This window comes from Psammomys obesus, unplaced genomic scaffold (genome assembly GCF_907164565.1).
Source record: "Psammomys obesus unplaced genomic scaffold, mPsaObe1.curated_primary_1811, whole genome shotgun sequence".
Lineage (NCBI taxonomy): Eukaryota > Metazoa > Chordata > Mammalia > Rodentia > Muridae > Psammomys > Psammomys obesus.
The window spans coordinates 3,312,821-3,340,746 of NW_026596089.1; the positions used below are offsets into that span (position 1 = coordinate 3,312,821).

General features: G+C 40.2%; 1 protein-coding gene across 4 annotated transcripts in view; it reads left to right on the forward strand.

Annotated features, from left to right (window-relative positions):
• The window catches only part of Utrn (utrophin), a 538,848-nt gene that overhangs the window by 392,757 nt on the left and 118,165 nt on the right, over positions 1-27,926 (forward strand). For all 4 annotated transcript variants that reach the window (XM_055627734.1, XM_055627735.1, XM_055627736.1 and 1 more), the window contains one exon: positions 11,420-11,549. In XM_055627734.1, the coding sequence (XP_055483709.1) occupies positions 11,420-11,549 (130 nt within the window). The remainder of the gene's footprint in view (positions 1-11,419; positions 11,550-27,926) is intronic.

Genomic DNA, 27,926 nt, shown 5'->3' on the forward strand with positions numbered 1-27,926 from the left:
TATCTATCTATCTATCTATCTATCTATCTATCTATCTATCTATCTATCTATATTGATAAAGACAGTGTGTCATTTATGTATGCCAGTCAAGTATCAAGCTTGCAGTATAGCTGAGGGTGACCCTGAACTTCTAATCTGCTTGCCTGTACCTCCTCAGTGCTTTTACAGGAGTGTGCCACCATACCCATGTTATGCTGAACTGGGCATTGGACCTAGGACCATGTGCATACTAGGAAAACCCTCTACCAACTCAGCTGTAGCCTCAGCTCCTTTTCTACTTTAAATACCTGAATCTTTAAGAAAAATGATACTTTCCTTAAAAATACAACAATATCAACAGCTAGAGATAATTTTATGTTAATTAGGTGGAAGAGTATAAGAAAACCCATTAGCACAGTTATATGTTAACAGGTATTGGTGAGGGGGATTCTTTTGTCTCCATGTCAGGGTTTTGCCATGCAGTCCATATTAGCATTGAATGTGTGGCTGCCTCTGCAGTGGCCTCCCAGTGCTGAGAGTATGAGTGCATGCCACCATTCCCAATCAGGAAGTCACCTTTTCCCTGTCTTAATAGTGCCTGAATGCTTCAACTCAAGAGTTGAATTGGAAAATCCTGAATATTAGATGAGAGGGAGTAGACTAGCAACTCAGGATTGTTGAGATACCTTCTGGAATATTTATTTTATCTTCTGTGCAGAATGTTATCATATTGTCCCTTGAATATATGCCTTAAACATCAGATATACCTTAAAAGTAAATATGCTAAGATCTCCAATGAACATAGGCATTCAAATGTATAGATTCTCTGATTCACTAATTGTTGTGTATGTCATTTGATAAATGAATCTAGCCTGAGAGAAATCATTGAAGGAAAACAGTGGAAAATTGTATGTTATGCCATAGAAATGAAACAGTGGCTTCGAATACACATACTCTCCCTTTTATTTTATAGGTTTATTTTTAATTGTGTGTTTGTGTATGCATGTGCATCTGTCTGTGGGTATGTGCTGAGTATAGCTATCCATGAAGGCCAGAAGGGCTGTCAGATAGAGTTACAGGTAGTTATAGATCACACAATGTTGGTGCTGGGAAGAGAACTTAGGTCCTCTGGAAGAACAGCAAGACCTTTGGACACTGAGCCATCTCTCTGGTCTCTTTATCTGTAATTTTTATTAGTATGATATTTAAAGTTATAATTTGTTCACCAGTTCTGTTGTGCAGCCTGGAGACTATAGTTAATAACAATGTATTACATTCTTGAAAATTGTTGAGAGGGTGTATTTTAAATGTTATTATAAAAAGTTGGAAGTATATGAGATTGCGCATATGTCAGTTAGCTGGAGTGCCATTCTGCAGTTTCTTATTTTGAAATAAAGCATTATAGAAGATAGATGTATATATTTTTCTTTCTCAAAGAAAAATAGAGAAAATAATTTAAAATTTTACATTAAAAACTATTTTCAGTGATTTTTTTGCAGTGATTAATGATCTCTCCATTAAGTATTCTTATAGCTATAATTTTCAAATAGATAATATGTTCCAGATGTTATGAAATCATGAAAAACTGGGCCTGGGTTATTCAAGCTTGCATCCTCACATTCTCAGGAGCTAGAGCAGGGGGATCACACATTTAAGTCCTGCCCGGGGTATGATACTCAGTGCATTTAAGGAGAAGTGAGTGAGATCGTGCCTCAAAATAAAACACAAAAGCTGGCCAACGTTGTGTCTCCGTGGCAAACGTCTTGCCAGATTCCTACAAGTCCCTGGTTCAGTTCCTCACACTGCAAAGAAGTGACAGCAGAAGAAAATAAACAAAATCCTGTCTACTGTCTTCCCTGGGAGTGGCAGTTCTCAGCCTTCATGATGCCTCGGCCCTTTAATTTAGTCCTCGTGGTGATAACCTGCAACCATAAAACTATTTTTGTTGTTATTGCATAACTGGAAATTTGCAGTTGTGAATCGACTGTAAACTTCTGTGTTTTCTCATACTCCTAGGGGACCCCTGTAAAAGAGTCATTTGCTGCCCCAAAGGGGCCATGGCCCAAGGCTGGGAACTGCTGTTCTGCAGCAAACTGTTCACATGCTGTGGTTTCCTTCTTGCATGTGCACCGCTCTTAGTCTGAATGGGATCCGTGACTTTTATTCTGTCTCTTACCTTTGGACTTCTGTCATGTTCATTTTCCCACACGATTCCTTTGAGCATTAGAGTAATTTTTCAAGGTTATGCAATGATCTCTAGTGTGGCCCTGCCATTGTGGATTTAAGTAATTTTCAGGTGCTGGATATTTAAGTTGCTCTCAAAATTTTAGAGTCATAAATACTGTTGCAATGCACACTTTTTTTTATTTGTAGCTTTTTTCTTGGTTTATTTTCTTAGGCTCTATCCTCAAAGGTGAAATTCTTGTTTCACACCATGTGGCCACGGTGATAACTTGATCGATTGCCAGCTTGGGTTTCCTGAATGATGGAGCCAGTTCCCTCCTCTAGAAAGTATGGCCGCTTCAGTGCTCTCTTTCTGTGTTCCCTCACTTCTGTTCCTCTCTTGGTGGGCTTGCATTGATAGCACCCAACCTCTGGCATCCCATAATAGGTGTGGGAATTTTGGAAGAAGTTTTCAGATGCTACAGGTCTGGCCCAAGCTTCTTTTTTTTTTCAAAAAGAATAAAGAGGAGAATTTGAAAGATTTGTTTGATTTAGCCTTGTCTAGAATAACAGGGAGAAAGCTGTCTGTAATTTGTTGAACCTGCTGGGCAGGGAGAAATTTGCCATTTATATCACATGTGATATGGTCTAGTTGATTCCTCAGTCCCCGTAGCTTTACTTTGCTGTTTGGAGCAGATTTTGATCAAAAAAGACTAAATTTATTTCTGTTCTTTCCAAGAATTAAATGCATTGTAACATAGTTTTATATGTACTACATATTTTAGCTTAGTTTTGGAGAATCAAAGTTTCACATTCTTCCTAATTAAATGACTTTCACATTAGAAGAAATATTAACTTCTGTTTTTCCTGTTCAAGGAAGATTGATGTGTTGGTGAGTTCTCCCAGCTATAACAAAAGACTTGAGGAAACCAAGTTTAAAAGTAGAAAGGTTTACTTTAGTTCATGATGTAAGAGGTGCCAGTTCATGGCCCTAATATTTTAGGCATATGGTGAGGGGACAGTGTCACAGTGGGGCATGCATGATGGGAGAAAGCTGCTTGTTCCTGTCTCAGCCCAGTATAATGAGTCCCAGGTTCAGGACTGAAGGGGATAGCAGACTTTCTTCACCATTCTAGCTCCTCTCAGAACCTTTTTTCTTAGGGAGGGACGTGCAGCCTCTACATTTTGCTGCCTTTGAGAATAACTGATGGTACTGTTTGTTTAGCAGCAGCGTGGCCATTATACCAAGCTGATGCTATGCTCAGGATGAAAATGAAGAGCTGTGATTGACATGTGTAGATTCTGACTCACCACGCCAGTCACTTTTTATACCACTTTATCCCCTAGTTCCAGGCCTTTCACTAGGTTCTAGCAGGTGGAAAGAAATGTTCCCTGACCAATAATCCACTGTGAAGAATATCCTGCTGCCTGGAACTCTGAGAAGTAGTAGTGGCTATGAGTCTTCCTGCTTTTTAAGTGCTCAGGGACGTCAGGAAGAAGAAGGGTGTCTCTTTCAAAGAAGGATGTTGAACTCTAGATAATCTAGTAGGAGAGAAATCTGTGACCTGGGTGACAAAATTCTGGTACAGTCAGGCTTTCATCTTAGGCTCTGTTTCAGTAAGCACAGAGAAGACATGAAACAGGCTACAGTGTGAGATGGCTTTACTCTCAATTATTCACTCTTTGAGCTCATTCACATGTTTTTAAACACATAGTTCACATGAAAAGTCCAATGCGAGATGACTCAATAGTTGAAGCATTTGCCTGGCAAGTGTGAGGACTAGAGTTTGAATCCCCAGAACTCAAGTAAATGACAGGTGGGTGTGGCTGGGCAGCACCTCTGTAGTTTCAGCATTGAGAAAAAGACAGAGGATCTTCAGAGCAGGCAGGTTAGTGACACAGGCTCAGTGTTTGATTGAGAAATGATATTGCCACAGCGAATAAGGGAGGAGAGTGATGGAGTGATCAAGAGTGATTCTTCACTTCAGTCTGGAGCTCCACATGGATTCTTACACATATACACATGTACCTAGGCACATGCAAAGCATACATACATACATACACATGTACATGCGTATATATACATATATACACATCTATTCACCACACAAAAGAGAAAATGCAGAAAGAAAAGAAGAAAGGAAGGAAGGAAGGAAGAAAGAAAGGAAGGAAAACAAGAGAGAAGTGCATATGCTTTTGAGAGACTTATGTGTTTTAAAAACTTGCCCTTCCTGCCTGCTTTGTGTATCTGTGCATAGTAGGGTTCTTGGTGTCTTGCTTGTCCTTCTCAAAGCCTCATGGCGATGGTTACATTCTGTCATTCTCTGCTTTTTAAATTCTAAGTGTCTCATAATCTGTGACTATGTCTAATCAATTTATTTATATTCCATTGATGTGTGTTTTAACTTTCTTATTTGGGTGGAAAGCTCTAAAGTACTTTGGTAGCCCCATAGCTTGGGAGGCAGTAGAACTCCCTATGAGACAGGTTTCATAGTAGCCTAAGCTGGCTTAGAACTTGCAGTGTTCCTGGCTCAGTCTCTTGACAGCTGAGACTACTGCACCCAGCTAAGTGGGTTTTATTTTTTATGGTCACAATAATTTTTGTAACCTCCCTTTACTACTGTTGATTCTTGAGGGGATGGTGTCTAGTAAATATTTTAGAACATTCAGGTTTTAAAATTCAGTTTCTGCTTTCCTTTTTGAAGTTATCTTGAGCTATTTTGAAGTAATCTTCTTCCTTGTTCCAAATGAATCTTGTCTACTATAAGTAAGCTAAAATTTCTTTTTACACTGGTTTACCCTGGAGAATATTAAGGAATTCCCACATATTTAATAGAATGGTATGTTAGTTTATTCACTCTTGCTTTAACAGAGTTCCCGAGAGTGGGCAATATATAAGGAAAAGTAGTTTATTTATCTCATTGTTCTAAAGGCAGAGCTGTATCTAGTGAGGTCCTCATACTCCATACATGCCTGTGGCAGCAGGGGTGGGACAGAGGCCATCACCTGCTGTGCAGTAGTTGGACCTTATGAGGATTTATCAGATTCTGGGCTAACCTTTCCAGTCTTGCAAGAAAGACATTAGCCCTTCTTAAAGCCTCATGTTCCAATCCTACTTCACTAGCAATCAGTCTCAATGTGAGTGGTAATCATGCCTGTGGAACGTGTCATAGGCAGTGTAACGAGTTGGCATACAAGTGTGTTTCCAGCTCAGTGGTCAAGCTTTGAGTGGCAAAGTCACCAGGTGTCTGGAACACAGGGAAGTATGTGCTTACCAGATATCTCTCCTGGCAAACACAAAGACTCAAGGACTAAAACATTTTCACAAAAGCAACATCCCTGACCCTTCCTCACTTGGCGTAACTTCACCTCTCTCTAGGTAGCCTCCACTTGGACATGCCTCATGGCCTATGAAATGCCTTCTTGGACAACTGCAGGGAAGATCACCAAATCCAATCCACTGGTCTCCTTTCTCCTTGTCCTATGGACTAGACTGTTCGAGTAATAGATTCTGCCTTCCTCTAAAGCTGACATGGTTGCTCTTGTCATCAACTGATAGAGCATAGTTCTCCATTCTCATTAGCCAGCTACTGCAGGAGACAGAAGCTTAGCCACACAGGGTGTTCGGACAACAAGGTACAAAGTGTTCCAGAAGGAGTGAGAGGATCTATTGTATCACTGAATATGTTAATATGCACTGGAGATAAATACACACATGTGCACACATATATGTTTTATAAATATACTACAGAGTAACTAAAAAAGAAACATCACCTGCAGGATTTTTGCTGATGTTTTTACTTTAAGAACAAGATATTTGTGTATCATTAAATTTATCCCATTAAGTGTCAGCTTTTGGTCCATTTACTAAATTGTATGAGCACCATTGATTCCTAAGTTTAGCATTTCATTACCTTCGAAAGATTGGAGCAAAAGGCCTTAGCTTTGGCCTTTCTGTTGCCAAAGCTTGATGGCCTAGCCAGACTGCATCCTCTGTGAATGCCACGTGGGGCAGGTAGATATTTTACAAGCTAAACTTGTAAACTTGAAAAGTACGCATACTGGAAGCATACATTCCAGGAGACTTGCAGAGCACCCCCCCTACCCCGGCACCTCCAGCTGCTGAGTGCTGTGAGCCACCACGCAGAGGCTGCACCCAGGAACTGGAAACAGCCTGGTTCCTCAGAGCAAATGCAGGAGAGTTGGGCCATCATCTAAGAGCTGGGGAACAAAACTGGAAATGGGTATGCTGCAGGGAAGAGTGATGTGAACAGATCGAAATTAGGCCTCATTTGCTCCAGATGGCTGGATGGCTGGTTCTGAAGTGCATGGCTGAAGCAGAGCTTAATGTCAGATCTTAGCCTTAGGTAGTTCAGAAGGTCCCCATCTTTCTACGAGATGGGAGATTTTAGCTTATCTCTCTTGCTGAGATAAAATTCATCCCCTCACCTCAAATAGTATCTGTAAGGGTTTTTGTTTAGTTTTGTTTTCCCTGTCATGGTTCACTAAATTCTGAACTTACACTCTCAAAAACTGAGAAACTTTTTTTGTTGTTAATTAAGATGTGTTGCATTTTAAGTAGGTAGGAATGACCTAGGTCTATTTCTTCTCTGACTTTTTTTTTTTTTTAAAGCATTGGTTTAAGAGGCTTGTGAAGATTCTTTTTAGTATACTGTTGTTTTCTCTTAAGCACCAGTGTCTCACTTTCATCTTTCCTTGGATGTGTTTACCATATACAACACCCAGGTTGAGTTCCTCTTCGTAAGCTCACTGGACTCAGGCCCCCAGTGCATAAGGACTCAAAGATTAACCTAGACGCTTACTGGTGGCTGTCCAGGGTGGAACTTGCCTAATAGGGTTTATTTGATTAAGTAATTGTGTGGCTGAGTACTTTCAAGTCAATCTAGAAATGTACAAGTTGTAAGTAGACAAGAAAGAACAATCTCCCTGCCTCAAGGGATACCCCTTGAATTTCTGTACTGACACATTTTCTGTAAGCTGATCAAAACCTCTGGAAGAAAATGACTAAAACCATTTGTGTCTCTATATTTATTACTTGATGTATTAAAATTTATTTTCATGAAAAAGAACTCCTGCCTACTTCCATCCCCTCAAGCCTCTAAACCTGCAGCTACTGATCTACTTCCTGTCTCTGTGGACCTGACTGCAAGCAGTGAGATCTCACACTGTAGGCTTTCAACTAAATCATTTCGCTGAACACATTTGTCGGGTGTATCCAGTGGTAGCCTATATCAGTCTATAACTCATTTTCCCTGCTAAGCTCTGTCATGCAGCTCTGCCATGTTTTGCTTGTCCACTGATCAGTGGATGTATGTTTGGTTAGTCCCTTGGTGTGGCTGTGAAATCATGCTTTTATGAACATTCACATGGGTATTTTTGTGTGTACAGATATTTTATTTCAGGTATATCTAAGTGTAGAATATCTAGGACGCAGGAAACTGTTTAGCATTTTGAGGAACCACCAAATTAAAGCAGCATACAATTCTATCATCTCCCAAGAGTGTGTGAGGGTTCAGTTTCTCACGTCTTTACCAAAGCTTGTTATTGTTTAGAAAGAACATTGTTTCCAGTAAAAATATAAAGTCATTAACATAGAAAAATTCCACTTAGATTATCTTATACTCATTTAAGGTGGCCCACAAATGAGTCACGTGATAGTAGACACTGGATGCCACTTTGTAGCTTTGTATACAAAACAGCTCATTGAACTCTAATTACTTTATCATTAATGTTCTCCAGGTGCTTAGGAAATGCAGGTTTTCTTTTATGTCTAGTGATTACATGTATAATGCAGTTGAAAGTTAAATCTCTTATTGAATGCAATTAAGTAAAATTGAAATAGGACACACTGAATTACAAAATTAAAATTTCAAAATAGAGAATGAGCACATTTAATATATGTGGTTCTTTATAATATGGGATATTATAAAGAGAGCTAGTCTTAGGGTCAGAGCCCCAGCATTTTATTTTTTTAAGGTGGATGCCCCCTGTCCATGACTGCTGTACCACTTACTCTGGAATATCAAATCAGTTTACCAGATGTTCCCTAGCAAACATTCACTGCAGGGTGTTTTATAACTGTTTTGTTTTTAAAACTTTGACAGCTTGTAGTTTAATGTGTTTGAGAAATGCAAATAAACTATGGGAGAGTCCCTAACACTCAGATTTGGTTTTATTAATCTAGGAGACCCAACAATATCGTTAAGAAAAATATGTAAGTCTGAAGTCACTTCCTAACACATTTGTCTGGCTCTTCATTGGCTTGTCCATCATCTGTCCTTAGGTTTCAGGTGCACAGAAGATCAGAAGATGTGGTCTTCTGCCTCCACCTCTGCCTGCTTCTTGAGCCCCAGCTACTGCCACATATGAGGCTAAAGCTGTGTGCTTCCCCTGATATGCACACTGGAATCTTTCCTCCTCTGGCAGGTGCCTGATTCTTCCTGGGAGGAAGACTTTCCTCTCTTAGTCACACCCAGATGAAGCCCACTGTCATGAGGAAGCACATCAGTGCTCAGTTCAGTGCTTGGCTCTGTAGTATAAGATCCAGCAGTACCAAGAATTTTCAGAGTATCTAAGAAAGACAATACATACTGTACTTGCATAATAGAGGTGATAGGTCTGAGACAGAAACAGGGTAATAGGACCAGGAAATGTAGGAAAAGGGGAAAGGTGAATGCCACTGTAGCGGAAGGATAGCCGTGTGAACCTCCATTAATGGTCAGGAGTGTCTGCAGTGGCTGTCTGGGGAGAATGCTTCCTGAGCACAGCAAATAGCCAACCGACAAAATTGCTCCACTGTGAAAGTCTCCATGCATAATTGATAAAATTCCAGCCATGTGTGGAATTGATGAGTTTGGTTTCTCGGTTGTTTTTCTGTAGACAAACATTTATTTTCTATTTGAACTTGGGAGAATCTAAAAATAATTCTAAGAGCAGCTCTTCTTTGTCCCCTTCCCTCCGATAGCCCTTTTTCCAAGGCACTTGTGGACTGAATACTTATGAATGCCCCAGCTTCAGTCATGAGGGTTACCTCTCTTACATTCTCCACCACAGCATCTGGAGTTTTCCCTATGGGACAGCTCCCCATGAGCAGTTTCTTGTTCTGGAGGCCCAACACTGTGTCTGCTCTTTCTCACCAGACTTAGTCTTTCATTCTTTCATGTCTGTTGGTGTGTTCTGTTTCCCTTTAGCAATCTCTTTTAAATACTCTCAGTGATTTTCTTCCTGTTGGATGAGCCAGGGTGAAAGGATGGTCTTCTAGGACCTCTGTCTTTTCTTCAGCACCTTGCATTTGAATGGTTACATTTCTGGCATGTCCCAATCCAAGGAAAATTTCAGCAGAGCCTGTGTATCATTTTATGAATCTTCACTGCTCCTGTATTAGCTGGTTACACTCAGATTTGGGATATAAGTGCTCTTGACTACTAAAATAAAAAAAGAACATGTTTGCTGCTTTTCAAAAAAGATATAACACAATGTGATATTTTCATACCATCATTTTATATTTATTTGTAAGTAGTTTTGGAAGTAACTACTAGGAATACTTTTGTACCTCTAGATCTCTTTCATCTAAATATATAATAATCTCTTATTAAAAAAAAAGATGGATCAGACCCATAAATGTTATATATGTCTCCAGATTTTGGAAAAAAATATCTCCTTTTTCTTATTTTCTTCTGACTTTTTTCATTCCATATATTAAACCCGTAAGTGTCAGAAAATAGATGTGTTTTATTTTATGGAACTGTCAGATCCTGGGACACCTTGAGCTGTGTTCCCTGAACAGGAACTTGAAGGCTGTTTGTTTCCTAACATGGTCATTCCATATTCATTGATTGGGGATGTTGCTGACCTGCTCTCACTTCACCCTCGATGTGATAAGTATTAGGAAGTGCACAGAAACATGTCTGTGGATTTTTAGAGGAAATTTTTGTTCCCATCTGTATCCTTGTATATGATACCTGGATTGTAGATGGCTTATTTGGTATGGGGGTGAGGGTCTTACTTTCATTCTTTTATTTTCATCAAATAATTATTGTGTATGGTCTAAAAGTCAAATAATCTTTGACTGTTCTTATCCTGGCCGTCCCCTCCCTCTTCACCTGTAAAGCCCTGTTTGCTTTGCTCCCACAACTCTTTATATGATGATTATTCTGGTACTTCTAGGATTATTTTTTTCCACTTCTCTCTTTTTTCTGACTATGGAAAATGAGAATTTGGCCTCCAAATAACCCCTCATTCTAACACAGTCATGCCAAACACTATTAAAACATTTAGTTATATTGGAAGGAGAGACTTGATTCTATAATGACAAGGAGAAGTGCTGTAGTGAAGAACCCCTCCCCCCCGCATTTTCATAGTGCATTGCCACTGAATTGCTATATAAGCAAATTATTAGGGTTCGGAGATGTGGCTGTGTATGATTTTAAAGAAGAACAATGTCAACAGAAGCCTTATGAAAATAGTGGAGAAGACATCTTTACATGTTGGTGTCTTATCTCTTGAGTGAGTTTGGTTGTTCTTAAACCCTTGTCACTTAGAGTCCTATTCACCAAACCTTTTTTTTTTTTTTTAGAAGCAGGAGTGAAAGTTTATCCTACTTAAAAGAATAATGTGCTAAAGACAAGTTTTTCTGAGAGTCCCAGATGTGCATGAAAAACCTCACCAGGGAAAAACAGTAATTGGCTCAGCATGAGAGATGGGCGGACTGTATTTTAAGATAATTGGGGACCGTCTTTTATGTGTTCTCTTTAGTTTAGTTTTGATTTCACATATTTTAATTTGTTCCTATCTCTTAATTTTTTTCTCAGTGTATTCTAAAGAACATAAAATACTTCTGAGGACCTCATTACTACATGTGAAATTATCTTTTCTGTATCATTGATGCAATTTTTCTTGTCAGTCTTAAGAAAAAGTGTCTTTGAGCAGGCTATTATGTTTTAGCAACTCCACACAGTGGGGATTCTCAGATTTCACTTTTGGTAAATACAAATACAGTGTAGCTAACTCGTGGAGATGAATGTCTTAATGTCCCTCCCTTCCTTCATATTCTTCTTCCCCTCAACATAGACAGCATTTTCAGGAACCTTTGTTTTGGCTTTATTTGTACTTTTTATTGTTCCTACTTGTAAAACATTTTCACTCTGAATATCAGCTTAAGCCACTCCCTCTGCAGCTTCAGTCAGAAGTGGTCAAGCTGGACACACACCTGACCTGAGGGGGCTTACTCATTCCACTTCTGTTTCTTTTTGAAAAGGTTCTGAGACGTGAGCTAAAAGAGAAAGAATATTCTGTGCTGAACACCGTAGATCAAGCTCGAGTTTTTCTGGCTGATCAGCCAATAGAGGCCCCCGAAGAACCAAGAAGAAACCTGCAATCAAAAACAGGTGAGACTGGTTCTTTCCTATGTCACAAGAAACTCATGTTTTAGGAGGGAAAACAATACGAAGCAATAATAACAACAATAAAACAAAGACCAAACAAACAAGCAGCAATTTTCTTGCAGCATCAATCATGGAAAACTAACAACCTGTTGGTAAATATCTTATTGGGAAATGCCAATTTATCACATAGTAAATTTAAGTGGAAATTGGGATGTATCTTGCCACTAACATATCATTATTAACTTTTGCAGTGTTGCTAGTAAAAGCTTTCTGATATATTAAAAAACAAACATGCAGAGCTGGAGGCATGGCCTAGCAGTTTGGAGCACTGGCTGCTTTGGCAGAGGACCTGGGTTTGAATTTCTGCATGCATGTGGGGCTCATAAACTTCTGTAACTCCAGTCCCAGGAATCTGATAGCCTGTTCTAGCCTCTAAGGACACCAGGTACACACACGGTATACAGACATACAGGCAGGCAAAACACCCATATATGTTATAAAAAAGTAAATAAATCTCTTAGAAAATATGGTGTTCAAAGTATTTTTCCATTATTCACTTTGCACAGGAAAAGCAGGCAGGCAGAGTGTCTCACTGTGTCTAGCAGTGTGGGTTCCAAGCAGTCATTACTTATAAGGGGATTCAGTGGGAACCCTGCCCCCGCTGAAGCTGGAACTATGTCTATGTGTATAGTTTACCCTCAACACACACACTGTGCATTCAGTGTCTGTGCCACCGTAAATTACCTTTTATTTTCTGTTCCTGCTCCCACTGTCTGTGACGCAGCCTGCTGGGAACCCAAGTCAGGCGGAGGTGCCCACCTCTTATCAAACTAAATCACTCACAATGATCATTTCTGTCTTTGAAAATTAAGGTCTTCTGAGGATAAAGAATAACTGCTTGGCTCTTTGCTTCACATGGTTCAATATCTGTGAATCCATGTACTGAAATTATTAGGAAAATAACTTGCATCTGTATTAAGCATGTACACACATTTTTCTCTTACTATGATTGAATAAAAACCTTCTCGGGGAAGTTCTTTCTTTACCCAGCATTTACATTATTTTCAGTGTTTTAAGGAATCTAGACATGATATAAAGTGTATAGAAGGCTGTGCATAAGCTATATGCAAATACAATGCCATTTCATCCGAGAGACTTAAACCTCCACTGTTTTTTGATCTCTTATTAGAGATGACTGATCCCTGTTACATTTGTATTAATTACACGTGTGTGTGCAATTCCTTCCCACTGCTATTAAGTCTGGGTTCTCAGCCTTTTATGTATGATCTTGGGTTAGTTTTAGGCAGAGTCAGCTTCTGCGTTTCTTTTTTCTTTCTTTCTTTCTTTCTGTTTGTTTCGCATTGACATCTCTCACTGATAGCTCTGGTTGCATTAGAACTCACTCAGTAGACAGGCTGCCTTGGAATTTACAAAGATATACCTGCCTCTGCCTCCCGAATGCCAGAATTAAAGGTTTGCTCCACAGTGTCCAGCTGCCATCCTTACTTTCCTGTAGCACACATCTCACTGTGTTTTTCTGTCCTTTGTAACAGCTGACATTCCTCAGGCATTATCTGCTTTCCACTTTAGTCTGTTCTAAATGATGAGCGACTCTCAGAATCCAATTCTGTTCTTCTCCTGTTGAAACGTCCTCACTAATGTTCCATTGCATACTGGAGAAGTTCTTGGATCTAGCATGACATTTAAAATTTGTGTAATCCAAGCTTTCCTATGTAGTCTTAAAGCCTCTTTAATATTTCTTCTTACCATTGTCATGGTTGAGTGATTGTGGAACTGTATTGTTATGGCTATTCTACATAAATTTATTCTGTCTGTTTCCTTAAAAGTCCTTGCTAAAGAATTTTTTAGAGAGTTCTGATGTCCTTTAGATGTAATGTTTGAATGGATAAGATCCAAAGAGGTGAACCAGCCCAGATGAGGGAAATTACCTGTCCAGGTCCCAGCCCTGCTCTCTTCAATGCTCTAGATGCTGCTGTAGGCTTTTCCCCCGTTTTAAAGATCCCCCTTTTTTACCCCAAGTTAAATGTTCCCATTTAACATTATGAGTCAGTGGGTTAGATTCATGAAGAACTCTATATAAGGTATGAGATCAAGAACTAGGTGTTCTCCTCCAGGAATGTGTTTATGAGACAAACAGTTAATAATCATTTACCGCCAAATTATAGAGAATACTTTGGGAGAATTCATCTTGTAAGAACTTGTTTTTCTTCTTGAGTCCCTAGGCAGAACTGCCTCTGTGAGAAACAGGTGGTGAGAGTATGGATGGGTGATGGGTTATTGACTTTTGAGATGAAATATAAGCAGACTCCAGCTACATAGAGCAAATGACCAGTGTTTATGGAGCTCATTTCCTGTGGCCATCAACTGTCTCCTGCTGCCTATATCTACTTTCCCTACATTTCTTGCTCTTGCCTAAAAAGTTCTATCATTCAGGTTGTTTAGCCCCAAATTCTTGGAATGACTATAGAATTCTTTATTTTTCATCACCAAGTCCAACCATGAGCAAGTCCCATCATTGCTACTTTGAAAGTACACCAGGATCCCTTCCCACTGCATGCTGTTCCAAGCTGACACTGCCTCTCACTTGGATTATCTAGTGACCTTTCAACTTGGCTCCCTCTTCTGACCTCCTTTTAAGATACTTTCTTCCTAGCAGCCATAGGGAGCAACTGAAAATGTGAGCCAGTGAGTTCATATGCGACTCCTTAGGGGGGGCTCCCTGCTACCTGGCTCTGTTGTTATTCTCAACCTAGCTTCCCTGTTGCTCCCATTCTCATCCTTATTCTGCCCTATTGTCTACACTGCTAGTTCTTGAACATTCAGAGTTGCTCCAGTCTCTAAGTCTTTATATGCCTCTTCCTTCTCCCTGGAGCATTCCTGCTCCTCTCCCAGATCCCTGTGCTTACTATTACCACCACTACCTCCTCCTTCTTCCACCTTTCCCCCTCTTTTCTCCTTCTCCCCCCTATTCCTCCCCCTCCCCTTCTAGTTGCATGTTCTTACTTAGTTCTTCCCCAGTATCTTCTGCTACAAAGTCTCCCCTCTGTCACTCCCTTTTCTGCACGTCCTAGTGTTTATTGTCCAGCTTGTTCTGTACTGTACTTTATCTGTTTGCCAATTGTACTCTCATACCTTTGCTTCCTCCCTGGAGGAGTAGAAGCTCCATGAAGACAGGACTTTTTTCACTGGGTACTTTAAAAAGTGTGTGTGGAAGACACAGGTCAACATGGAGTTATCTTCCTCAATCATTTTCTGCCTTGTCCTTTTAGAGTTTCCTACTAAAAATGATGCTTACCAATTGGCTACACTGACTGACCAGCAAATTGGGAGGTCATCAGTTTTCACTGCCATGGGTATGTGCACTACATTTATGTATGCACAGAATCATGCCCAGATTTTTAATGCAGGTGCTGGGATCTGACCCAGGTCCTCATGTTTCAGTAGCACTCATTTTCCTCACTGTCCATCTCCTTCACTGATGTGTTTTGTAGTACCTGACATGTGATAGGTGCCTCTTAAAGTTACTGAATGAAGGAATGTGTCAGCAGAATATCTCTGGGGATAGATAAGACCCCAAGGCACATTTTGTAAGAAGGATTTAGTATAGTTGCAGATGAAACCTAACACAGAGAGATAAGAAAGAAAGCAAACACCACTACCACCCAATACCATGTGTGTGCGCAGGGCCTTGGTTGTACACCAAAGGACAGAGACTTCGAGGATCAGACTGGAGAGAGCTGTCCTGAGCACGGTTTTGAAATGAGGGAGGAGAAAGTCATCCATGGTTGCCTCAGCAGCTATCTAGGGGCGATGTGAGAGTAGCAGAATATGCTGGGAGTTGATGAGTTATCTAGGCTTGTTGTCAGAGGCTTGTAAGATAAAGATAAGGGAGTGTGTGTATGTATGTGTGTGTGTGTGTGTGTGCCTATGTGTGCATGCGTGCCTCTGTGTGTGTTTATATATGTGCCTATGTGTGTCTCTGTGTGCCATTGTGTGTCTGCATATATGTGTCTGTGTGTGTCTGTATGAATGTTGTATATCTGTCTGTGAGTCTCTGTGTCTCTCTCTATGTGTGTCTGTATATGTCTGTGTGTGTATCTTTCTGTGTATGTTTGTGTGTTGACTCAGAGTTTTGGGAACCTGGAAAGTTGGACAGAACATTTCACTCCATACAATGAGGAAAATGCTATTATAGTTTCACACTTTTCAAACCTGGGAGAAAAGTGGTTCACATGGCCCCATGGTACTAGCTTCAAGTCTTGCATTGGGGCTACCTTTCTTGTCTTTTTGCCACCCTAGGACTTGGCAGGAAAGTGGGAGGATGTTGAAAATGAGATGCTTTCGTAGCGCTACCAACTACTGCCTGTCATTAAAGCGGTGTATGCTGTTGGTTCTCCTTGGTAGTCAGCCATTTAAGAGTTTAAAAGACACTTCTGTAGCTTCCTTGCTTTGCTGTCAGGATATTGCTCAGGTCCAGTTTTAAACTTCCGCATCTGGGAGCTGGCAAGAGAAAAAAATGATACATCAGTTTAACTTTACTAGTTTTTCTTTTTTGGGGGTTGTGATGGTGGTTTGGTTTTGTGAGTAACCAGTTTACAATCCAATTCTTCCTTGATATTCTTTTCTGTAATGGTCTTTGATTTTACCTGCTGCTAAAAGTAAATGGAGGAAAATTATCCATAATAGCTTTTATCCTTTTGTTGTTTACTGTGACATATGCACAACTGCTCTTAGAAGCAGACACTGTTTGAACATTAGTCATCCCACGAGATACTGAAGTACTCAGTGTTGGGGGACATTCGTGCTAGCCCAAACCATATTATGGCTTTTCAGTTCTATTTAATAAGCAGTTTCTGAATATACTGTGTGCATTTTGCCCTAGGCTACAAGGATCAATCGATCTCTTTTTTCCTCCATCATTTTTCTCTCGAATGTCTTTCTCTTGCAAGCTCCATTCCCTTCATTTCATTTTTCTGTTGTCAATTTTATTAATAATTACCGTGTTGCATATATGTTTGAATATTTGAAAAGCAGTCCCACCCAGCATTATGCTGTGTGGGTGTGCACATGCATGTGAGTGTGTGCGGAGGTCAGAGGTTAACCTTGGTCTTCTGCAGTTGCTCTTCTTGAAACAGCGTCGCTCATTTTTTCCCATATCTCTTGATTCAGCTGTGCCATCTGGCCAGTGAGCCCCAAGGGTCCATATGTCTCCCTGCCAGTAGGGTTACAGGCATGCAGAACCACACCCAGTGGTTCTTTGAGTTCCACGGATTGGATTCAGGTACACATGTTACTTACCAAACCATCTCCCCAGCATCCAAATGAACCATCTAAAGCCCAGAATTGGTATTTGTTTAGAATGGGATCTAGGCTGCTCCTGTTATGGAAGATTGAATAGAGACTTGGCATCAACTTTTCTGTCTGACCCTGTCTCATGCCACTCACTCTTTGTTCCATGCTCGATGTCCACTGGGCACCAGACTTATGCTCTTTGCAGCCATGAGCTGCCTTGTCTTACTCTTGGCCTTGGTTTTTCTAATCATAGTCCCTCTACTCTGTTTCCCAGCTCCTTCCTCATATGCTGCCACAGCACCTGCTTTTTCTACTAAACCCCCTGCCAATCTCAGCCCACTCTCAGTGACTTCTTAAATACTTTGCTCTCTGATTTCTTCCATGACCTCCTGGCATATGGTCATCAGTCTAACCGTGTCACCAAAGGCTGGCTCAGAAGCTTAGCCCTTCTTAGGGTTTCCCTGACTTCCTGTTTATTGGTAATCTCTTTTTTTTTTTTTTTGAATTTTATTTTTTTCTTATCAGTTACATTTTATTAACTCTGTATCCCAGCCGTGTCCCGATTCCTCATTCCCTCCCAGTCCCTCCCTCCCTCCCTCATCTCCACCGTGCCCCTTGCCAAGTCCACTGATAGGGGGGACCTCCTCCCCATTCATCTGATCCTGTTTTATCAAGTATCTTCAGGACTGGCTGCAAAGCTCTCCTCTGTGGCCTAACAGGACTGCTCCTCCCTTGGGGGGTGGGGAGGCCAAAGAGCCAGTCATTGAGTTCCTGTTAGAAACAGTCCTTGTTCCCCTCACTATGGGAAACCAATTGGTTACTGAGCTACCACAGGCTACATCTGAGCAGAGGTTCTAGGTTACATTTATGCATGGTCCTTGGTTGCATGTCAGTCTCAGAAAAGACCCTGTGCCCAGATATCTTTGGTCCTTGTGGAGCTCCTATCCTTTCCTCATCAGACTAATTCCCCTTCTTTCTTGTGATTCCCTGTCCTCTGCCAAAGGTTTGGTCATGAGTCTTTGCTTTGAAAACACTGCTAGTTAGAGTCTTTCAAATGTGCTCAGTAGACTCCTGTCATATGTTCAATGCACATCCCATCTGGCTTTCTAAACAAGGATTGATAATCTTACCCCATGTCCGCTCTCTTGATTATCTTTTTTAGGTGTATAGATTTCATTATGTTTATCATATCTTATAGGTCTATATAAGAGAGTATATACCATGTTTGTCTTTCTCCTTCTGGGATATTTCACTCAGGATGATCTTTTCTAGATCCCACCATTTGCCTGCAAATTTCATGATTTCCTCCTTTTTGATTGCTGAGTAGTATTCCATTGTGTAAAAATACCACAATTTCTGTACCCATTCCTCCGTTGATGGACATCTGGGTTGTTTCCAGGTTCTGGCTATTACAAATAAAGCTGCTATAAACATGGTTGAGCAAATATCCCTTTTGTGTACTTGAGCAAACTTGGGGTATATACCTAGCAGTGGTATAGCTGGGTCTTGTGGAAGCACTATTCCTAATTGTTTTAGAAAGCGCCAGATAGATTTCCAGCATGGTTGTATCAGTTTACATTCCCACCAGCAGTGGAGGAGGGTTCCCCTTTCTCCACAACCTCTCCAGCATGTGTTGTCCCTTGAGTTTTTCATCTTGGCCATTCTGATGGGTGTAAGGTGATATCTCAGGGTCGTTTTGATTTGCATTTCCCTGATGGCTAATGAGGATGAGCATTTCTTTAAGTGTTTATCTGCCATTCAACATTCCTCTGTCGAGAATTCTCTGTTTAGCTCTGTTCCCCATTTTTTAATTGGATTACTTGGTTTGCTGCTTTTCAGCTTCTTTAGTTCTTTGTATATACTCGATATTAGTCCTCTGTCAGATAAAGGGTTAGTGAAGATTCTTTCCCAATCTGTAGGCAGGCATTTTGTTTTGATGACTGTGTCCTTTGCTTTACAGAAGCTTTTCAGTTTCATGCGGTCCCATTCATTGATTGTTGCTCTTAGAGCCTGTGCTGTTGGTGTTCTGTTCAGGAAGTTGTCTCCTGTGCCAATGAGTTCTAGGCTGTTCCCCACTTTTTCTTCTAACAGATTTAGAGTATCTGGTTTTATGTTGAGGTCTTTGATCCCCTTGGACTTTAGTTTTGTGCAGGGTGATAAATAGAGATCTATTTTCATTTTTCTGCATGTGGACATCCAGTTGGACCAGCACCATTTGTTGAAGATGCTGTCTTTTTTCCATTGAATGGTTTTGGCTTCTTTGTCAAAACTCGAGTATTCATAGGTGTGTGGGTTTATTTCTGGGTCTTCTATGCGGTTCCATTGATCCTCCTTTCTGTTTCTATGCCAATACCATGCAGTTTTTATTACTATTGCTCTGTAGTACAACTTGAGATCCAGGATAGAGATACCTCCAGATGATCTGTTGTTGTACAGGATTGTTTTGGAGATTCTGGGTCTTTTGTTTCTCCATATGAAGCTGAGAATCTCTTTTTCAACGTCTGTAAAGAATTGAGTTGGTATTTTGATGGGAATTGCATTGAATCTGTAGATTGCTTTTGGCAGGATGGCCATTTTCACAATGTTAATCCTACCAATCCATGAGCACGGGAGATCTTTCCATCTTCTGAGATCTTCTTCAACTTCTTTCTTCAGAGACTTGAAGTTTTTCTCAAACAGGTCTTTCACTTGCTTGGTTAGTGTCACCCCAAGGTACTTTATGTTATTAGTGGCTATTGTGAAGGGTGTTGTTTCTCGGCCCTTTTGTCTTTGGTATACAGGAGGGCTTCTGATTTTTTTTGAGTTGATTTTGTATCCTGCCACTTTGCTGAAGGTATTTATCAGCTGGAGGAGTTCTCTGGTTGAATTTTTGGGGTCGCTCATATATACTATCATATCATCTGCGAATAGTGACAGTTTGACCTCTTCCTTTCCGATTTGTATCCCCTTGATCTCCTTTAGTTGTCTTATTGCTCTGGCTAGGACTTCAAGTACTATGTTGAAGAGGTAGGAAGAGAGTGGGCAGCCTTGTCTTGTCCCTGATTTCAGTGGGATTGATTTAAGTTTCTCTCCATTGAGTTTGATGTTGGCTATAGGCTTGCTGTATATTGCCTTTACTATGTTTAGGTATGTGCCTTGTATTCCTGATCTCTCCAAGACTTTAAACATGAATGGGTGTTGGACTTTGTCAAATGCTTTTTCAGAATCTAAGGAGATGATCATGTGGTTTTTCTCCTTCAGTTTGTTTATGTGGTGGATTACATTGATGGATTTCCGTATGTTGAACCACCCTTGCATGCCTGGGATGAAGCCTACTTGGTCTTTGATGTGTTCTTGGATTCGGTTTGCAAGTATTTTATTGAGTATTTTTGCGTCAATGTTCATAAGAGAGATAGGTCTGAAGTTCTCTTTTTTTGTTGGGTCTTTGTGTGGTTTAGGTATCAGGGTGACTGTTACTTCATAGAATGAGTTTGGTAATGTACCTTCTGTTTCTATTTTGTGGAATAGTTTGAGGAGAATTGGTGTGAGCACTTCTTTGAAGGTCTGGTAGAATTCCGCGCTGAAACCATCTGGCCCAGGGCTTTTTTTGGAGGGAAGACTGTGAATAACTGCTTCAATTTCCTTGGGGGATATAGGGCTCTTCAGTCTTTCTACCTGATCTTGACTTAATGTTGGAAGATGGAATCTATCAAGAAAATTGTCCATTTCATTTAGATTTTCAAATTTTGTGGCATATAGGCTTTTGTAGTATGACCTAATGATTGTTTGAATTTCCTCTGTGTCTGTAGTTATGTCACCCTTTTCATCTCTGATTTTGTTGATTTGGATAGATTCTCTCTGCTTTTTAGTTAGTTTGGCTAAGGGTTTGTCTATCTTGTTGATTTTCTCAAAGAACCAGCTTTTTGTTTCATTGATTCTTTGAATAGTTTTATTTGTTTCTAATTGATTGATTTCAGCCCTGAGTTTGATTATTTCCAGCCTTCTGCTCCTCTTGGGTGTATCTGCTTCTTTTTTTTCTAGGGTTTTCAGTTGGGCCATTAAGTTGTTTGTATGTGATGTTACGAATTTCTTCTTGCAGGGACTTAGTGCTATAAATTTTCCCCTGAGCACTGCTTTCAATGTGTCCCATAAATTTGGGTATGTTGTGCCTTCATTTTCATTCAATTCTAGGAAGTCTTTAATTTCTTTATTTCTTCCTTGACCCAGCTGTCATTGAGTAACAAGTTGTTCAGTTTCCATGTGCGTGTTGGCTGTTTGTTAGTTCTGTTGTTGTTGAGGTCCAGCTTAAGTCCATGGTGGTTAGATAGAATACAAGGGATTATTTCAATCTTTTTGTATCTGTTCAGGCTTGCTTTATGACCAACTATATGGTCTATTTTGGAGAAGGTTCCATGCGGTGCTGAAAAGAAGGTATACTCTTTTGAGTTTGGATGAAAAGATCTGTACACGTCTATTAGGTCCATTTGATTTAGGGTCTCTGTAAGTGTTTTTATTTCCTTATTTGTTTTCTGTCTAGTTGATCTGTCCCTTGGTGAGAGTGGAGTGTTGAAGTCTCCCACTATTAGGGTTTTAGGATCAATGTGTGATGTAAGCTTTAATATTGTTTCATTTACGAATGTAGGTGCTCTTGTATTTGGGGCATAGATATCCAAAATTGTGATGTCCTCTTGGTGGATTTTTTCTTTGAGAATATAGTGGTCGTCCTTATCATTTTTGATTAACTTGGGTTGAAAGTCTATTTTTATTAGATATTAGGATGGCTACTCCGGCTTGTTTTCTGGAACCATTTGCTTGAAAGACATTTTTCCAGCCCTTTACTCTGAGATAGTGTTTATCTTTGTTGCATAGGTGTGTTTCTTGGATGCATCAGAATGATGGATCCTGTTTCTGCAACCATTCTGTTAGTCTGTGTCTTTTAATTGGGGAGTTGAGTCCGTTGATGTTGATAGAAACTAGTGACCAACAATTGTTACTTACTTTAGATGTGGGGTTGGTGGTGTCACTGAGTTTCATTGCTTGTCTTCTTTTGTTTTTTTTGTTGTGTAGTTATCTATTTCCTCTGTTTCCTTCGATGTAGTTGTTTTCTTTGGTTTGGAGTTTCCCTTCTAGTAACTTCTGTAGAGCTGGGTTATTATGTAGATATTGTTTAAATTTGGTTTTGTCTTGGAATATCTTGAATTCTCTGTCTATATTGATTGAAAGTTTTGCTGGGTATAGTAGTCTGGGTTGGAATCTGTGGTCCCTTAAGGATTGTATGATTTCTGTCCAGGCCCTTCTGGCTTTCATAGTTTCTGTTGAGAAATCTGGTGTGTTTCTGATTGGTCTACCTTCATATGTTACTTGGCCTTTTTCCCTTGCTCCTTTTAGAATTTTTTCTTTGTTTTGTAGGTTCAGTGTTTTGACTATGATGTGACGTGAAGAATTTCTTTTCTGGTCTAGTCTACTTGGTGTTCTGTAGGCCTCTTTTATGTTTATGGCCATCTCCTTTAAGTTGGAAAAGTTTTCTTCTATAATTTTCTTGAAAATATTTTCTGGACCTTTGAGCCTGATGTCTTCTTTTTCTTCTACTCCTATTATTCTTAGGTTTTGTCTTTTCATGGTGTCCTTGATTTCTTGGATGTTTTGTGTTTGGAACTTTTCTGATTTTATTTTTTCTTTGAGAGACGTGTCAATTTCCGCAAGTGTATCTTTGGCTCCTGAGATTCTTTCTTCCATCTCTTGTATTCTGTTGGTGATGCTTACTTTTGTAGTGCCTGATCTTTTCTCTATGTTCTCCAGCTCCTGGTTTTTCTCTATTTGTGTTTTCTTTATTGATTCTAATTCTGTTTTCATGTCTTGCACCATTTCCTTCATCTGTTTGAATGTGGACTCCTGCTTTTCAATGATAGCTTCTATGTTTTTGTCCGTTTCCTCTCTATGTATCACTAATTGTGCCTCTACTTCTTTGGGTATAATTGCCTGTATTTCTATGAGAGCTTTGTTTATTTCTTCTTTATTTGCCTTCATTTGTGTGGACATTTCTTTGAGAGCTTTGTGCATTTCTTCTCTGTTTGCCTCAATTTTCGTGCTCATTTCTCTGAGAGCACGATTTGTTTCCTCTTGGTTAGTCTCAATTTCATTGGTTATTTCTCTGAGGGCTTTGTTCATTTCATCTCTATGGGCCTCTAATAGCTGGAGAAACATAGTTTTGAGGTCGTTTTCTTGTATATCTAGTGAATTGAAGTGTCCATTGTTTTGTGGGGTTGCTGGTGAGGTCATTATGTCCTGATTTTTGTTGGGAGTGTTCTTACGTCTGCCTCTAGCCATCTGGTTATTTATAATCCTGTTTTCTGTTTGTTCCTCGAGATTGTAGTTTGGGCTATGATCCTCTCTTTCTGTTTTCTGGACTGTTTTTCAGGAAGATGAGAGAGGTTCACTGCTTTGGGAGTGTGCACTGTGTTTTCAGTTTTGCCTAAGTAAAGAATGTGACACTGGCGCTATTCGCGTGCGCTTTTAGAGGGCGCAGTGTGCATGCGCGGATTGTCTAACTATTGCAGTGGCCTGCAAGCCACTATTACGCAGTTCTTACTGAGATCCAGGGATTGTTTGCCTGGATTACCCTGGTGGACCCGCAAGGCAGAGGCTTCAATGTCGCTATCCCAAGAATCCCTCTGATGCCCACACTAGGAGTGTGGGTGGCAGGGATCTCATCTGGTTGCTTCTGTGGAGAGGCCCTGGGTCTGGGGCAATCTCTCCCTAGAAGGCTCACTCACTCTCTTGCAGGACCAGTTGGAATGCACAGGGGTTCCCCTTGCTCACTACTCTCTGTTTTGGTCCTGCTGCAGAAGTGTACGTGGGAGAAGGTGTAAGAAGTAGTACCGTATTTTAATAAAGTTCCTTCTAAAAATGAGAGCCGTAGAGTTATTGGATTGTATGGGTATCACATAATTTTCTGGAAAACTGAAACAACCTATTCTGTTTAGAATTAATTCAAGTAAATATCTTTAGTGGAACTAAAGTTACAATAATAATTGTAGGGAATTTAGAAAGCTTTGTGTTCTTTCCTCTTTGAAAAATATGGACGTAATGCCATTTCATGTGTCATATTGACATATATTTCCTTTTAATGCAAATTGCTTTTAGTTGATTATCGTCATCCAGTTTACAATGGAACATAAATTTCTTATCATTCGAATTTTTTCTACTTTTTTAAACTGATTTTGTATTAATTCTTTGAGCCAGATGAGTGTGTTAGGCATATAAGGGACCATTTTTCATTAAAAAAAAATATAAAAATACAAGGTCCAAGAACATCTTGCATTGCTGACTAAGGTCGTTGAGGTAATGCAGGGACAATGCAGGAACAGCATTAAGCTTGTGTTTATTGACCTTTGCTCAACCCTGGGTTCTCACTGGCTTGTGTCCCATTCTGGTCATTTCATCTCCTCTATCTCTGCTCATGTGGAACCCTCTGGCCACTGACCTCCATGCTCCTTCTTGACTCTTAGTGTCAAGGACCTCTTAGCCTTGCACACATATTTCTTGGTTCTTCTTTGTGCTGCCAACTTTCCCTTGCTGTTCTCAGACCTGTATCTTAATTCCCATGCTCCGTCAAGGATCTGAGCTGTGGGATTCACAGCCAGGGGCAGACTCAGCCCTCTCACCCCCCCTCCCCCATTCTCTAGAGATAGCCAGGGAATATGGCATTTCCCCCCTTGTTCATCACCATCAATAATATTAATGTATTATGAAATACTATGTTATTTTGTTCATTAATTTTCCAACAAATCAGCTTTAAAAATAATTCCAGCTAAAGCCTTCCTGTTAGCATGACTATAGTTTCATTCTATTCTGAGAATGACTTCTGCTTTTTCCTAGGCTCTTCAACTTTGCTTCATTGAAATGATATTGCAAATAGTCATAGAAAAATATAGTTCTCTATATGTTTATCTATGTATAGGTTGTAGGTTATGTTTATGTTAGTGCTCTACATGTAATTAGTTGCATACATTTAATTAGTTAAGGTCAATGGTTAAGAATCATTTTTTCAGATCTGTGTTTTCTCCTTGTTCTTTGATGGCTAACTGTGTGTCAACAGTATCTGTTTTATCTCAGAGGACACTGTATTCTTTGAATGTTTTATAAATGTTTTGTAATGTTTCACCGAGCCAAATACCTGCAGTGCTTCTCTCTTATGGGGACTCATGTATTGTATGATAGGTGCTGATTGATAATTGACATGGGAGGGCCAAGCTCACTATGGGTGGTTCCAGCCCTGGGCTGGTAGACCTGGGAGCTACAAGAAAGTGGGTTGAACAAACTCTGAAGTTCAAGCTAGGGAACAGAACTTCTCTATGGCCCCTACATCAGCCTCATCTCCAGATTCCTGCCTTGTTTGAGTTCCTGCCCTGACTTCCTTTAGCAATGAAGTGTGACCTTAGAGTTGTAAGCTGAGATACATCCTTCCTCCAAAGTTGTGTATGTTCATGGTATTTCCTCACAGCAATAGAGATGCTAAGACAAACATTCTGTGTGACAGTGGAACACAGAATGGGATAGGCTGAAGGGCGCTTCTCCTTGGGAGAACTATAGACATCTTTCAAAATCTAAATGACATTTAAATTCTACGTTAGTTCATTTTATACTGCCAATGGTGAACTTGTACAGGTAAAATTTTATGAGCATTGAATGAGTGACGATGTGAAATTATAATATAGCATAATAGAAAGTCCTTTTGTATGACTTCTTCAAGTAACTTAGGGCTCTTTTGTTTCCTTGTATCTAATAAAATGAAGCCAAATTACACATTACCCAACAGAAATAATTAGGCTATTAAAACCAGCAGGTGGTTTCCCTCTCAAGGCTTTTGTTTGTTTGTTTGTTTGTTTGTTTTGCTAATAACAGATCTATGAATTCAAATCCCTTCCTTTTGATAGACCCTCATCCTTCTAGGAGGTTTCTATGCTCCTAGGCCCCATTGGCCCCTTAACCTGGCCACAGGAGGAGCAGGGACATAGCTGGCGGCAACAGCTGAAATGCCACCCAGAGCCTGGCCTTCCTGGCTTCCTCTCTACCTTGCTGCAAGGTTTTCTTTTTCTTAGCTTTGCTCTCACAGGGGAGGGTCGACTGCCTCTCTTTATTCCCGGAGTCTCCATGAAAGGCTTCTGTTATTATTTAAAGAAATATGAGGCTGGTTAACCGATAGATATTCTCTGCAAGAAGTTTATTACGAGGGTAAGGAGGGAGTGGGAAGCAGGACATGGTGGGGAGAGAGAAAGAAAAGGGAAGGGAAAGGGGGTGGAGAGAGAGAGAGAGAGAGAGAGTGTGTGTAAAAAGAGAAAGTAAGAGAGTGTAAGAGAAAGAGAAGAGAAAGTAAGAGAGAAAAAGAGAAAATAAGCGTGTAAGAGAGCTACCACGTGTCGGGGTAGGCCCTTTAATGGGGAAGGTAACCACGGCTTCTAGGTGTGGCTGCCTGGCTGGCAATACATGATGACATCACAGGAGCAGGTTGTGTTCCAAAATACTAACAGCTTCTGCTCATTCAGGTTGAGTAACAGGATTGAGGTTTTCTAGGTTTTGTAGGTTCCCTTTATAACACACTCTTGACAGAGAAGTACTACCCGTATAGGAAGGCACCTGAGAGATGTTACATGGGTTCTCACAGTAAGCCAGTACTTAGTAGATACCAGTACGGGGCCAGGACCTAAGAAGCCCCCAAGCTTTTAATTCTATGACCACTTTCTGCAATAGCAGTGTTTTTTTACCACCCATTTTACAGATAGGGAAACTGAGGATGTGAAGTTCTTAAGTCTGTGCAGGTTATGAACTAGGATTTGTCATTAAACTTGGTGCTTGTAACCTCTGGATTAATTTTTTTAATATCCTTCTGTACTCATTAATATTTCTGTATATCAAGCAGAAATAAGATTTCTTTTTCCTTTAGGAAACTTACAGCAAAATTAAAAGCATATAGCTCTTCTTTGTACCCATTGTTACATTTCCCATACTAAAATAGCACACTGCTTGATAGAGTCACACACCAGTTCACCGATTCCCTGTTAAGTGTTTAAGCAATATTAGAACTTGTCTTCTTAATTTTCACATAAAAAGTTGAGGTATAAGTAATCACTTTCAGGCCTGTAAAGCACAGCAATAATTTAATTAGCTTCCCAAGTCCAATTTGGATGGGTAAAGTTTTAATGCGTGGAAGGGTATAGAAAAGCATGGAACTTTCTTTTGCAGTGTTCTTAACCACAGAACAACAACCAGGCCCTCCCAGAATTAAAGCTCTGTACTAGCTGAGCTACGTGGATGTGGTGAACCACCCTTGGGCTGAAGAAGCCCTGGATTAGGCAGAAAATTTTTAAAAAGCAAAACTTCTTTTTGTGATCATGAATATTACTGCAGCGAAATTCCATTTAAGTAAATAAGTCAGCATTCTTGTTATTGAGAACAGAAGTTAGTGTAATGGACAGACATTTTTAATAAATTGCTTGCCATCTGCTACTTTCCCCAGTCAGTGTCGTGACCACCAATAAAACACATTGGCCTCACAAAAAGCTATAGGCACACTTTCCAGGGCTGTGTTTTACGGGGATCTACATCTGGGACATTACTTTCTGCTTCTAGCATAAAGGCAGGGAAGCACGACAGCCCCTGAGCAGAGCCTGCTGCCTGTGTCATTGCTGTTTCTCCTTGAGAGCTAGAAACTTCTGAGGCATTGCCTCAGTGTAGAAGACACAGTGCCACAAAGCATAAGGCGCCCTCCTCAGTTCACCTGGCCACTTATTTCAGTGGTACATAAACATAAACTCCTTCCTTAATAGGAATGGCTGCGCTTAGGTCGAAAGCTGAAATTTTGTAAATCACTAGTTTCTTTGTGTAGCAGGGAAACAGCCCAGGGTGTGGGGAGAAATGGACACTAATGTGGCAAGAAAGAGATTTTAAATCTACTACTCCTGCCCTCTGATCTTTGTGTGCATGGTCAACGTGTGTGTATGTGCCTGTGTGTATTATGTGAGTTGTAGGATTGTGTGTGGGAGTATATATGTGTATATATACACATATATATATGTATATATATATATA